This window comes from Malurus melanocephalus, unplaced genomic scaffold (assembly GCF_030028575.1).
Source record: "Malurus melanocephalus ecotype Western Australia unplaced genomic scaffold, MMel_1.1 scaffold_952, whole genome shotgun sequence".
Taxonomy (NCBI): domain Eukaryota; kingdom Metazoa; phylum Chordata; class Aves; order Passeriformes; family Maluridae; genus Malurus; species Malurus melanocephalus.
This window is the reverse complement of record NW_026624184.1, coordinates 33,827-48,075: the sequence shown is the minus strand read 5'-3', so window position 1 is coordinate 48,075 and position 14,249 is coordinate 33,827. Positions and strand designations below refer to the sequence as shown.

At 53.7% G+C, this 14,249-nt stretch overlaps 1 protein-coding gene across 2 annotated transcripts in view; it reads left to right on the top strand.

Moving 5' to 3' along the window:
• The window catches only part of SORL1 (sortilin related receptor 1), a 46,352-nt gene that overhangs the window by 14,572 nt on the left and 17,531 nt on the right, over positions 1-14,249 (top strand). For both annotated transcript variants that reach the window (XM_057386311.1, XM_057386312.1), the window contains exons 7-25: positions 365-466; positions 1,129-1,298; positions 1,710-1,902; positions 2,505-2,622; positions 3,106-3,179; positions 4,704-4,792; positions 4,898-5,076; positions 5,729-5,915; positions 6,891-7,019; positions 7,240-7,325; positions 8,874-9,046; positions 9,209-9,340; positions 9,467-9,558; positions 10,176-10,422; positions 10,795-10,933; positions 12,120-12,293; positions 12,422-12,535; positions 13,117-13,239; positions 13,786-13,905. In XM_057386311.1, the coding sequence (XP_057242294.1) occupies positions 365-466; positions 1,129-1,298; positions 1,710-1,902; positions 2,505-2,622; positions 3,106-3,179; positions 4,704-4,792; positions 4,898-5,076; positions 5,729-5,915; positions 6,891-7,019; positions 7,240-7,325; positions 8,874-9,046; positions 9,209-9,340; positions 9,467-9,558; positions 10,176-10,422; positions 10,795-10,933; positions 12,120-12,293; positions 12,422-12,535; positions 13,117-13,239; positions 13,786-13,905 (2,641 nt within the window). The remainder of the gene's footprint in view (positions 1-364; positions 467-1,128; positions 1,299-1,709; positions 1,903-2,504; positions 2,623-3,105; positions 3,180-4,703; positions 4,793-4,897; positions 5,077-5,728; positions 5,916-6,890; positions 7,020-7,239; positions 7,326-8,873; positions 9,047-9,208; positions 9,341-9,466; positions 9,559-10,175; positions 10,423-10,794; positions 10,934-12,119; positions 12,294-12,421; positions 12,536-13,116; positions 13,240-13,785; positions 13,906-14,249) is intronic.

Sequence of the window (14,249 nt, the reverse complement as noted above, 5' to 3'; positions counted from 1 at the left end):
CCATGGGCATCTTGTAGGAAATAGGTTGCCCCCAGCTTTTTCGCTTTCTCGGCTTGGTGCCGACGCCTTTCGTTCTGTGTGAATTGTTAAAAATAGGAAGGGAAGGACTGTCTGCTCTGAGGAAAAAGAAGGAATTAAAACCAGCCTCCTCACCCCTACCCTGCTGACCAGGAAGGGCAGTTTGTCTCTGTGCTGAGCCCTCACTGTGGCAATTCAAACCCTGAGTGGGGATTGCTGCTCCCGGCATCAGGCAGCTGCCATGAGCAGGGAGGGGCAATCCCAGGCACTGGGTTATCTCCAGAGGAGCTGAGGGTGATTTTGGGGGGTGAGAGCCCCTCCTAACGTGTCCCTGTGCTCTGCACAGCGTTTGCTTGGCAGCTCCCAGCCGCCCTCGGTGCAGCTCTGGGTCTCCTTCAACCGCAAGCCCATGCGGGCGGCGCAGTTCGTGACCAAGCATCCCATCAAGGTGAGTGGTGCTTCCCGAGCTGCCTCCTCACCCCCTGCCCTAAGGACACCCTGTGGGGTCAGGAGCTGCTCCAGATGCTGCAGGAGGGGAAGGAACCTCGTGTGACCCTGCTGGGGGGGTTGGCAGAGCAAAGGCTCACATTGGGATGATCTTGTGGCGCTGGGGATGGAGGTTGGCAGCACAGCCCAGATACCAGAGAGGGGCTGATCCCACTGCTCTGACTCTGCTTTTGGGGRCTTTACCTCTTCCCATGGTGTGGGGTGATGGGCATGGCTGGGAGTATCCAATTCTTGCAGAATGAGGAAGGCCAGGGCTTGCAAAGGGCTTGCATGAACCAGATGTGCTGTGGTGTCCCCAGACCGGTGARGATGAAGAAGGGCATGAGAAGCAAKTTCTTGGYGCTTGGYAGAGCAGTGGGGTGCACTCCCAGCCCCAATGGGGTCCAGAGATCCAGCAYGGATCAGCAACCAGAGCTGCTCCCAGGGGGCAGGAATTCCAGAGGACAGGAATTGCTGTGGGGGGAAACACAAAAAAAAAAAAAAACCCAAAGTGAGGATTTCCTCCTTGCTGAGTGGAAAAAAATACAAAAAAAAAGTGGAAGAAAGCTAAGAGGGAAGTCTAACCCAGGCACAGCCTGCTCACCTATTCTTTATGTCCCAAAGGAATATTACATTGCGGATGCCTCGGAGGACCAGGTGTTTGTGTGYGTCAGCCACGACAACAACCGCACCAACCTCTACATCTCGGAGGCTGAGGGCCTCAAGTTCTCCCTGTCCCTGGAGAACGTGCTCTACTACAGCCCGGGAGGGGCTGGCAGCGACACCTTGGTCAGGTGAGACGGGACCCACCCGGTGGCGAATGAGAACATCAGACAAAATCCGGCCAAAATCCGGCCAAAATCCAGGCAAAATCCAGCCAAAATCTGGGCAAAATCTGGCCAAAATCCAGCCCAAATCCAGGCAAAATCTGGCCAAAATCCAGGCAAAATCTGGCCAAAATCCAGGCAAAATCCGGCCAAAATCCGGCCAAAATCTGGATAAAATCCCACCAAAATCCGGCCAAAATCTGGATAAAATCCCACCAAAATCCAGCCAAAATCCGGCCAAAATCCAGCCAAAATCCAGCCAAAATCCAGTCAAAATCCACGTGATTTTTGGCTTCATTGGATTAAATGAATTCACTCGGTAATCCCCCATTCCCCAGACCCACAGTGAGCTCACTTTTCATTCCACACACCCCGCAGGTACTTTGCCAACGAGCCCTTCGCGGATTTCCACCGCGTGGAAGGCGTGCGGGGCGTCTACATCGCCACGCTGATCAACGGCTCCTTCAGCGAGGAGAACATGCGCTCCGTCATCACCTTCGACAAGGGCGGCACCTGGGAGCTGCTGCAGCCCCCGGCACAGACGCATTATGGGGAGCACATCGACTGCCAGGTAGCACGGGCTGGCACTGGAGAAGGTGTCAGAGGAGAGAAAAAAATGGGCTAAGCGCAATTCAAGCTGATTTATTGCGATTTCTCGCACCTTTTATAGCTAAATTTCTTCCATRCATGCTACATATATCATGATTGGTTACATGCTTATTGCTCGTGTGGCAAAACTACATCTGTGGTTGGCTGGCAGTATTTATGTCAGATAATAAGCAGAAAGTTTCTTGGGGTTCTTATCTTTCAGAGTTCTTCCTCCTGATTGTGTTATAACATTTTTTCTTTGCTCAGCCTTGTTAACCTGTGTCAGCAGGGCTCTCTCATTATGGCAGGTGCAGATTGTGTCCTTTTTTTTTTTGTAAGAATCTGCCCTCCACAAGAAGGGGTGGAATGTTGGAGAATTCCCCCCAAAAAAGCGGTGCTTGAGGATGGGGTTTAGCGGTGATGGGTTGGTGGTTGGGCTCGGTGGTCTTGGAAGGTTTTTCCAACTTTAACTCCATGAAAAGAGGCTGAAGCAGCCAYGAAGGAGCCGCTTGGTGCCTTTCCAAGCAGAGAGGGCTGCATTAGGGAGGGTGAGGGTTGTTAATCCACCGTGTCCTGCCTCCCCAGCTGTCCCAGGGCTGCTCTCTCCACCTGGCCCAGCGCCTGAGCCAGCTGCTGAATTTCCAGCTGCGCAGGATGCCCATCCTCTCCAAGGAGTCAGCGCCAGGACTGATCATTGCCACTGGTACTGCTTTTCCCCTTGGCTTGGAAGGTGTTGTTGTCAGGACACGAGGAGCTTGGCAGCATCTTGTTTGTATAAACAGGTTATAAAACGCAATTAAATGATGYGTTTTGCTGTCCTTTCTCTGCTGCAGTCCCCGTACAGTAATTACAGAAAAAACATTTCACTGCAGCACAGTGATGTGAGAAACCAKCTCTGTTCTGATCCTCTCCCCTGATCCTTCTTGAAGATTCAGAAATTCCTGTTTGTCTCGCTCTGTTAGCGAGGAAAGCGCACATTTTGTTTAATCATGTTTGCAGCCATGGGTTTTTCCCCCATCTGCTTTTAAAAGTTKTACTAGTCTTTGAAATATTTGCTTTTGAAGGGATTAATTTATACTGTGAAGAAATCAGCTCCTCAATCACAGACAGAAATAGTTTGGAGGTGTCTGGCTTCCTTTTAAGTAACTACTTTTCTCAAGAAGGATGATTTCTCCCATTCTCCCAGGCTCCATTGGCAAGAACATGGCAAGGAAAACCAATGTCTATGTCTCAAGCAGCGCTGGAGCCAGGTGGAGAGAGGTAAGGCTGCTCTCAGACACCTGCCAGGTCAGCCAGGGTGCTGGGGGAACAGGTAGAACGTTGGCAGCAATACAGCTAAATTACATTAAAGGTGATTTCCACATGAATCCAAGAGATTAAGAYGGAGGGAAGAAGGTTTTCAGATGAAGGAGCAGGCGTGGGTTGGCTGGAGCTGCACCTCTGGTGTAGGGGATGGATTCAAACACAGGAGAACTCCCTCCTTTGCTTCTCCTTTCCACCCAGCAGGACTTTCCCTCAGCACGGGGCAGTGTGCCTTAAAAATGGACTGACTGCCAGGACTTTGAGGGTGTCTGGAGAGGCTCTGGTTTCTTCCAGAAAAGTGGGATGTTGCCCTCGGTTTGTGGGGAGCTTGCTGCTGTTTACTGAGTGATGTTCTGGTCTGTGGCGGTGTCTGAGGTCTGCCTGTGMGCTCTGCAGCCGCTCTGATGTGGTGTGCCAACATCTGCAAGTGATTTAATCCCGGGAACTGAGCAGCCTCCTCCTCCCCTACGAGTGCAGGGTGAGGTCTGGGCAGCTGCAGCGGYGCTGGGGACACACACCACAGCCCTGGCTGCTGCCAAAGGTGCTGCAGAGGCTGCTCCTGCCTCCAAAATCCAGCTGGAGGGCTGCCATGGGGAGGAGCTCACTGATGGGCAGGATATCCAAAAACCAGAGACTCTCAGGTGCCAAGCTCCAGAGGTTTGCCTTGAAGTGAATTAAAACATTCTGAGGAAGCGCTGACCCAGAGTTCCCAGCACCGAGCTCCTGAGTGCTCTTTGTCTGACRAGCAGAGGTGCAGAATGACCCAGCAGAGGAGCTGAAGGCAGAGCACAGCTCCTTCCCCTCGCCTTTTCCAGCAGCTGGGTAGTTCCTCACTCTGCAGGTCACCGGGGCCATTTCACAGSCCAGAGAAGAAAGGAACAATGCATTCAATGCCCTGTGTGAGGGCTGTCCACAAGTGTGACAGCACGTCCTGTGAGCAGGGGCTGGCACAGACACGCTCCCTGTTTTCATCAGGCAAAGCTGATTGTGTGCTGGAGGTGTGGGTGAGCGTGAAAACCCAAGCTTCTTTGGGATGGATGGGTGAATTGTGTCCAGGGCTTGTTTCTGTGTGCCATGGCCTCACTGCTCTCTGAGCATTCAGATCTTCCACAGCCTGAGAAAAGCACTTCTCTGCGGTTCTGGGAAGGCCACGAGTCACTGCTGGGTGTTGGGAAAGCTTCCAGACGTGACAAATGAGAGGAGGAGTGATGGACTCTGTTTTTTTTTTTTTTGTCATGGCACTTCTTCCATTGATTCTTTCCCTGCCCAAATCACGGCAGCAGCAGAGTCCAGGGCTCAGGGCAGCTCTTACACAKTTATTAGGGAAACTGGGCTGGCTGTTCTCATCTGCAGACGGTGCYGCACAAACACTCAGATCTCTGTTGCCTCCAAATCCTTTCTTTGGCCAAGGCAGAGCTCCTGACACATTTCCCCTCCATCCAGCAGGGCTCTGATCACCCCTGAGCTCTGTCTCTTTTCCAGGCACTGTCTGGACCCCACTACTACACCTGGGGTGACCACGGTGGAATTCTGGTGGCCATTGCCCAAGGCACCGAGACTGACCAGCTCAAGTGAGTGCCAGGGCATGGGGWCAGCCCCTGGTCTGGGGGTGGCAGAGAGGACCCTGCAGCAGTCAGGACACATCCCTGGCACCTCTCCCCATCTCCTTTCCGCAGGTACAGCACCAACGAAGGGGAAACCTGGAAAGTGTTCACGTTCTCGGACAAGCCGGTGTTCGTGTACGGGCTGCTGACCGAGCCCGGCGAGAAGAGCACCATCTTCACCATCTTTGGCTCCTACAAGGAGAATGGCCACAGCTGGCTGATCCTGCAGATCAACACCACGGACGTGCTGGGTGAGGGGACAGGTGGCAGAGCCATCCCTGGGGTGAGGGGACAGGTGGCAGAGCCATCCCTGGGGTGAGGGGACAGGTGGCAGAGCCATCCCTGTGGTGGCTCATGTCCTTCATGGACACAGATGCTGAAGGCACTCACGTTCCCCGCACTCCCGTTGTATTCCTTCCCTCCTCGCTGAGGAATTCATCGAAAAGGGGAGAAAAAAAAAATTCCTTCTGAAGGCTTGTGCCTATGAATGTTTTATAACCCATTTCAGCTTTGATTGCGAGGCAGCATTTTAATCAAAGCGCAGTTAAACCCAGCAGAGGAATTTGCTCGACTAAAACGTCTCAGCGATTCCCTCGGCGTGGCGCTGGCAGCGGGTGTGTTTGGTAACCAGAACGACTCCRCTCACGTTCGCTGTCACTGGAGCTGCTCCTGGCTTTGCTTTTCCCTCTGGGACAGACCCCTTGTGCTTTGGGGGAAATTTTGTGCCAGAGGATGGTGGAGAGGGGAGGGAAAGGGCATTTCTGAGGTGTGGGGATGGATGGCAGCACGCCTGGCACTCCTGGGTGCCCAGGGACATCTGCATCTCTCTGCCTTTAAACCCTTCGGTTTGGGGTGATGCAAAAGCTGCACATTTCTTCAACCCAACCTCCTTTCTCCTCTCAGGGGTCCCTTGCACAGAGAATGACTACAAGCTGTGGTCGCCCTCAGACGAGCGAGGCAATGAGTGTTTGCTGGGGCACAAAACCGTTTTCAAAAGGAGGACTCCGCACGCCACCTGCTTCAACGGGGAGGATTTCGACAGGCCTGTCATGGTCTCCAACTGCTCTTGTACGAGGGAGGACTTTGAATGGTAAAATACCAATTAATTTTTTTGAGTGGGGATTGTAAATCCAAGATAAGGATCTGTGACCAATCGCTCCGAGCGAACAAACATCCAATTTGTGTAGCTCCGAGTGTTGCTGCTTCATTTTGTAGCAGAGAGGAAACAGAGCAGACTGAAAACATCCTTTCATTAATAACAGGGCATGAGACTTAATTAATGTCTTTAGAGCCTTTTGGGAGCCTCGGAAAGGTTCCACGGAAGAGGGAATTATTGTTAATCCATCACCTTSCAAACGATAATGGATAATGGATAATTTCCCATCACAGAGACTCAAAATCTTCCTGATTCTTTGTCCACAGGGATGCAGCTGGCCCTGCTATTGCCCTTTGWCTGCAATTCCCCCATTCCTGACACTGCACAGTTTCCAGGGTCAGCAAACACGCTCTGGCAGCCTGATGCAAAGGTTTGGGGTTAGAAAGGGACTTGGGCTTTTGGTGGAGCTCACACCAGACTGCTCCAGGCCAGATCTGCCTGTCTGGTGCTGAGACTGGAGCAGACTGGCAATAAGACTGGAGGGATCCTGCCTCAGAATTCAGCCCTGGGCTCTCTGCAAAACCACACTGACAAATCCTGTCTCTCCCACAGCATTTTCCAAAGACCAGCCACGCTCTAACTCCCATTTTACCCGCAGCACCAGCCAAGAGACAGAGCAGTGACCTAAGCAGAGCTGGGGCTCACAGCCAGCTTTGCAGAGCTCACTGGCTCAGCTCTGCCTCACCTTCCCCAGCCTGCCCAGCCACTGGCAAAGCCGATTTGCAAAGCGTTCTTGAGACGTCCTGTCTGGCTGGGAGCTGTTCTGTGCACTGAAATACCGACAATAAATGAATGGACTTGAGACACCCTGGGCTCTTAAAAATCCTATGCAAAAATAGGCTCGTGGTAAAGCGTGGCTGCATTTTTTGCTTTTCCCTGCCCCTCCTTACATCTTTCCTCTCCTTGCAGTGATTTTGGCTTCAAACTGAGTGAYGACTTATCCTTGGAAGTTTGTGTCCCCGACCCTGAGTTTGCTGGCAAACCCTATGACCCGCCAGTCCCTTGCCCYGTTGGCTCAACCTACAAGAAGACTCGAGGGTACGTGCTGTGCTTGGGAGGGCAACCTGATCTTCAGTTTATCCCACTGCTGATTAAAAAAAAAAACCCAAACAACCACAAAACCCACAAAAAGTGGCAGCAAACAAGCAGCATGTTTGGACGTACACGGCAATTAAACACCGCCGCTTGTTCTGGCTGCACAGGGCGGTTTGTTCCCGGTTTTTCCATGGAATGAACTGCCTGGCTCTGTGTGTTGCAGCTACAGAAAGATCTCCGGGGACACTTGCACGGGYGGAGACATCGAGTCGCGGCTCGAGGGGGAGCTGGTGCCGTGCCCGCTGGCGGGTGAGTGCGTGCAGGGATCTGCTTCGGGCACAAGGGCTCCATTCATGGAACCTCTGGGACCAGGCACAGAGTCCCCGAGGGCTCTCAGACAAAACCTGTGACACTGGGTGGGTTACAAATCGCCCTCTCCTGTCCTGTGTCCTGTTACAAATCGCCCTCTCCTGCTTAGGATGGATCCTGCTCGGGATCAGCATCAACCGGTGCTGCTGAGCCCTCTGAAGCCCTCAGGGGCAGGCTGCAAGCAGGAATCCTTTTATCCTGGTCGTGTCCTTGCTGCAGCTGGCTTGAACCCAACCAGAAAAACGGGAATTAGATCAAAGACACCCCATCCTTGGGAAGGTCCCACTCTGAGACAGCCAGGGACAGCAGCTGAACCCTTTAGGGCCAGACCAGGGCAGGGGCTGCCCCTCAAATCCCTCAAACCTCTCAAACCTCTGCCTGCCAGGATTCACCCCCCAAATCCTTATTTTCTCCTCTCGAGCATACATGGCACTCTAACAGTCCCGTGCCCCCGTGCTGCCGGAGTTATTTGCATTCTGCTCATTACAGCTTTAATTTAATCTGCCGTCACGAGCTGCGTGATCAGCATTGCTGCAGCTCCAGAGCCTCAGGCAGGCCAGGGGCTCGTGGAARGGCCGTGGAGCTGAGCCAGACCCACCAGCAGCAGCTTTCCCTGCACCGCCCTAAAATTTCTCAGGGCGCAAAAGRCATTCCAGGTGCGAAAGAGCATCCCCTGGGCTGGGATTCCTGCCAGCACCGCACTTAGCTTCACTCCTGACACGTTGTTCACCCCTACGAGCCCTCTCGAGCTGTTTGGAGAGCTGTGTTGGGCACGCTGAGAAGGGCCCTGCTGATTGCCAAGCAAACCTGGTGTCCCCACCGGGCCGGCCTTTGAAGTGCCGTGTTCCCTGAGCGTTCCCAGARCGTTCCCAGAGTGTTTGTGGATCGTCCCCGGCTCCGCGCGCTCCATGGGAACACTTTCATGTACAGTATCTGTTTCATATCTCCCTATAATCTCATTAGGGATGCACAGCCAGAGTTACTTACTGACATTAGCTCCACTCATTAATAGCATTATTGGACTCCAYCGGTGCTGGGATAATGCCCCAGAGACTTTGTCCCAGACCGGGATCCTGTTACCTGGGTTCGGCGCAATTCGGAAAAAAAACCCACCCTGAGATATTTCCTGCGGGGCCAGTGTCCCTGAAGACTTGAAGATTTGCATCTGTCCCACCTTTTAGTTGTTTTTTTTTTCCGAGGAAGAGGAGATCAGTATTTTGTTTCCCATTGGCAGCGCACAAATGTGGGAAGGAAGAGGTCGGGGCAGGTTYTGCCTCCTCCTCCTCCTGGACCAGACAATGGCCACAGTGTGTGCCCAGCCCCATGTGAGGCTATTACCACATTCTCATTAACCTAATCCCACTGAAACAAAGGCTCTTTGCCTCCCTGAGGTGCTAAAACCAGGGGGCAGAAAACACCTGCTTATTTTCCTTTTTTTGGCCCCTGGAGCTGCCAAAAATGGCCACTAAAAAGGCTCTGTTGTTGCAGAGGAGAACGAGTTCATCCTCTACGCCACCCGYTACTCCATCCACCGCTATGACCTGGCCTCGGGTGTGAGTGAGGAGCTGCCCCTGGCTGGGCTCAGAGGGGCTGTGGCGCTGGATTTTGACTACGAGCACAACTGTCTGTACTGGGCTGATGTCACCCTGGACATCATCCAGGTGAGCCTTCACCTCCTTGCAGCCAGGTGTGGCATCCGCACCCTGAAATGCAAATGTTTGTCCTGGTTCTCCTCCCCTCCGAGCTGTCTGTCACCTGGCCTTCAGGCTAAGGGAGTTCCTCAGCTTTTATTCTGATTTTTAAATTATTTTTTTTTTTTTCAGCGTCTTTGTCTCAACGGCAGCTCTGGGCAGGAAATAATCATAAGCACCGGKCTGGAAACAGTGGAGGCTTTGGCCTTTGAACCTCTCAGCCAGCTGCTGTACTGGGTCAATGCTGGGATTCCCAAAATTGAGGTACAGCCATGCCCAGCTGGGGCAGTGGTGTTTTTTAAGGAGTAATAATTGCCTGCCACAAATTCTGTGTCACTTCAGCAGTGCCTGTAGCAAACACAGCCCTCCTGGGTTTGGTTTTGGGTCTAGGTYGCCAATCCAGATGGAGATCTGCGCCTCACTGTCCTCAACTCCTCCATCCTGGAGCGACCCAGAGCCCTCGCCCTGGTTCCCCGAGATGGGTAAGAAAAAAAAAAAAAATCACAAACATTTCCCTCCTGTTCCCAAGGGAAACTGCTGATCCTTCACCACTGACTCCTCAGGGAGGGCAGCTTGGAAAAGTGAAATGGGACAGACGCAGCATAGCCCCACTGTCACCACTGAGTCCCCAACTAAGGCACCAGCTCTCCCRGAGCAGAGATCACAATCTGTTTATTCTCTCCTACCCATACATACTCACTAGTAAATAACTTTCCCTGCCAGTAAAACTGGTCTGGTCAGTGAGGAAAGCTTCAGTGATTCATGAGAAACTGAGCAGTGCTCGAATTCAAGAGCCAAATGTGAGTTACATCTTTCTGGGTTTTGGCTTCGGCTGCAAGCGTAGCTCTGACAAACCAAAGCAGTTCAYGGCAAGGTAACCTGCAGCTGCACTCCCACCTCAGTTTGCAGCTGAAAAGCCTCTGWGCTGCTCCTGAACCTGCTGCTGGTGCTTATTAGAATTGCAGAGCTCCCGGTTCAAAGGCGTGCCGTGCAAGGGATGAGGAATGTGAGGCATTCCGACCTCTGCCTCCCCTAACCTGCTCCCTCTGGATGAGCTGCTCCGTGAGGATTCCAGCGTAACCTCTGTGCCTGCTGCCAGGTTGATGTTCTGGACCGACTGGGGGGACTCCAGGGCTGGCATCTACAGGAGTGACATGGACGGGTCACTGGCCGGCTGCATCGTCTCGGAGGGCGTGCGGTGGCCCAACGGCATCTCTGTGGATGACCACTGGATCTACTGGACAGAAGCCTACATGGACAGGATCGAGAGGGTTGACTTCAACGGCATGCAGAGATCTGTGATCCTGGACAGCCTCCCTCACCCCTATGCCATTGCTGTATTTAAGGTTTGTTTTCCCGTTGCTGTTTTTCGCATAGCATGAGATCGGTGCTGGAGGAGCTCTGAGCACACTGAATTTGAGAGGAAGGGGTGTGATTTTGGATCAGTGCTCTCTTTCTGCTCCTGGCACATCCTCACAATCCCTGAAACGAGCGGGGAGTGCAGCAAAACCAGCACCAACACCCCCAAGCAGCAGCACTGCCCTATTTGCCACTCTGCAGATCACTCTGTCACTCCCATTCTTGCTCAAATCCCACCTTTGCTCTTCCCCTTCTCCTGCCCTTTGGGTTGGGGACATTTTTCACTCCCAGTGTCCCCCCACATCCAGGATTTAGGGTGATTGGTGCAGGTGGCACTGAGAGCCAGGCCTGTGTTTCAGAACGAGATCTACTGGAACGACTGGTCACAGCTGAGCATTTTCAGAGCCTCCAAAAACAGCGGCTCCAGGATGGAGATCTTGGTCGGCCGACTGAATGGGATCATGGATATGAAAATCTTTTACAGAGGAAAGACAACAGGTAATCAATCATGCAGGGGATCTTCCCTGGGATGCAGAAATACGTTTATCCCACATTTCCACGGGTTCCCAAGCACTGGGCTGTTCTGCTTTTACTTCCTGAGCCTGAATACATCCCCATTCCTGCAGGGTTTGAAGGGTCAGGCACAGTCACAAGGAATGAGTTTCATGAGTGGTAGATTCTGCTTTTTTGGCTGCCAGGAATGATGCTCTCCATCATGGAGGGAACTCGTAGGACACTCAGCTGTGGTGGCACCTCGTAGTTTGTGTCACAGATCAGAGCTCTTCCATCAGAGTGTTACATGGACCAAAAAAMCACGGGGTTTCAGAGCCTCTCCAGCTTCATCCTTCACTGCTGGGCTGTGACAAGGCAGTGCTGACCCCTGGGTGTGAATGTGCTGTTCATACCCAATTTCTGATGGGTACAAGGCCACTGCAGGAGCCTGGGGGGACCAGAGGCACTCTGGGGGTGTCACTGACATCCTTTGAGAGACATCCAAGGCCACTGGGATGAGCTGTGTCCATCAGGGGCCAGTCCTTCCCTGGAGCAAATGGTTCTGAGCATTCCTGAGGGCAACCCCAGCACTCAGCCCYGCAGAGCTGGCTCCTGGCAGGGTCTGAGCCCAAATCCAGGTGACACTGGGACTCCCGTGCCTCTGTCCTGGGCTGGCAGTGACATTGGGGTCCCTGTTCCTCTCTCCCAGGGTGGCGTGACATTGGGATTGCCATGTCCTGTCCCATGCTGGCAGTGTCACTGGGATCCCTGTGTCTGTGTCCCAGCCTGGCAGTGACATTGGGATTGCTGTGACTCTGTGTCATGCTGGCAGTGGCACTGGGATCCCTGTGGCTCTGTCTTGGGCTGGGAGTGACTCTGGGATTGTTGTGTCCCAGGCTGGCAGTGACATTGGGATTCCTGTCCTCTGTCCCATGCTGACAGTGACTCTGGGACTCCCATGCCTCTGTCCTGGGCTGGCAGTGACATTGGGATTGCCATGTCCTGGGCTGTCAGTAACACTGGGATCCCTGTGCCTCTGTCCCAAGCTGGCAGTGACATTGGGACTCCTGTGCCTCTGTTCCGAACTGGCAGTGACATTGGGATCCCAGTGCCTCTGTCCTGAGCTGGCAGTGACATTTGGATCCCTGGGCCTCTGTCCTGACCGTGTCCCTTCCTCCCTGCCCTGCTCCAGGGGAGAACGGCTGCATCTCCAAGCCCTGCAGTCTGCTCTGCCTGCCCAGGTCCAACCACGGCCGCAGCTGTAAATGCCCCGAGGGGGTGGCCAGCACCGTGCTGCCCAGTGGGGAGCTCAGGTGTGACTGTCCCCACGGCTATTCCATGAAGAACAACACTTGCATAAAGGAAGGTAAGGCCCTGCTCAGCTCCTTGGCTTTGGGAGAGCTCGGTGTGACCTGTCCCCTGCCGAGGAGGGTGGCCCGTTTCTGGAAGCACAGCCTCATGCCTAGCTGGTTTTTGTCATTCTTCCCACCCCAGAGAACACGTGCCTGCCCAACCAGTACCGCTGCTCCAACGGGAACTGCATCAACAGCATCTGGCAGTGTGACAACGACAACGACTGCGGGGACATGAGCGACGAGAAGAACTGCCGTGAGTGTCCTGCCTTGGTGGCACTGCTGGGCGCTGTCAGGTGTCTGCTGTGGTGGCATCAGAGCTCAGCTGATGGGCCACACTGCTGYCACAGTCAGGGAGGGCAGGAGGAGCTCTGGGGGTGTCTCTCAGCTCCTTGGTTTTCCTCCCTGGCTTGGGATATCAGGAGCTTCAGTCCGATCCCGGGACAGAAAGCTGACCCCTGGCTGCTCTGCTTTCCTTGGAGTGCCTAAAAATGGCATTAAAACATGAGAGCAGKACCTCAGGGTGGACTGGCAGGGTGCTGTCCCTGTCCCTCCACTTCCCTGCACTCAGGGCACACCCTCAGGCAGCAGAAACCATTCCTAACCACGACCTTCTCCTCCTTCTCCTTCTCCACCTTCTTCTCCTTCTCCTCCTTCTCCTCCTGTTTCTCCTCCTTCTCCTCCTCCTTCTCCACCTTCTTCTCCTTCTCTTCCTTCTCCTCCTGTTTCTCCTTCTTCTCCTGTTTCTCCTCCTTCTCCTCCTTCTCCTCCTTCTCCTGTTTCTCCTCCTTCTCCTCCTTCTCCTTCTCCTCCTTCTCCCGTTTCTCTCTCCATCAGCCACCACCGTGTGCGACACCGAGACCCAGTTCCGCTGCCAGGGCTCGGGGACCTGCATCCCCCTGTCCTACAAATGTGACCTGGAGGACGACTGTGGGGACAACAGYGAYGAGAGCCACTGTGGTGAGTGCTGTCCTCACTCACACCTCCTCCCTCCCCCATGCAAGGGTGGGCAGCAGTCCTCCAGCACCGCTGCTGCTCCTCGGGGTGCTGCTCTGAGGGGGTGTAGGGTGCGATCCCCCTGTTTATCCCCCTCATTTACTGGGGACTGGGAAATGGGGGGCAGGGACATAATTCACAGGATATTTAGAAATCAGGGACAGAACCATCATTCACAGGGTGTTTGGAAATCAGGGATAGGGCCATCATTCACAGGATATTTAGAAATCAGAGACAGGGGCATCATTCACAGGGTGTTTGGAAATCAGGGGCAGGACCATCATTCACAGGATATTCAGAAATCAGGGACAGGGGCATCCTTCACAGGATATTTATAAATCAGGGACAGGACCCTCATGTACCAGGAAAGGAGGCACAGAAGAGAGCGATGCCGTGTGCTGTTTCCTCCCCTCGCCGTGTTCCACCTGGGACATTTCTGTGCCATTATCCAGCTTTCCTGCCCCGCTCCCGAGGTATTCCGTGCTCTCAAGGCTGGTATTTTGTTTGCAGAGGCYCACCAGTGCAGGAACGATGAGTTCAGCTGCAGCTCAGGGATGTGCATCCGCCTGTCCTGGATGTGTGACGGCGACAACGACTGCAGGGACTGGTCAGACGAAGCCAACTGCACTGGTGAGTGCTCGGCTGTGATCCAGAATTGCAAACCCTTTTTCCTTCCAGCCTGGGAGGCATTGGCCAGTGCCTTCTCCCTTAGTTTCCTGGATTCTTAAAGCTCCCATCAGAGCTCACCCAGGGGTGATGTGATGCTCCAAAYCCAAAGGTTTCTTCCCCCCAGTGCCTTCAGCTAAGGAGGGAGCCCMACATGGAAGACCTGCTCTTGTTTTCACTCCCAGCTCATATTAAAGCAGCCTGGCTGGCAGAAAAAACCTTGTTCCCACTTTGTGCCTCCTGTGCAGCGAGCCCTGGGAGCCTCACTGTGTGTTTTTGCAGTTTAAAGTCACAACACTCCGCCCTCC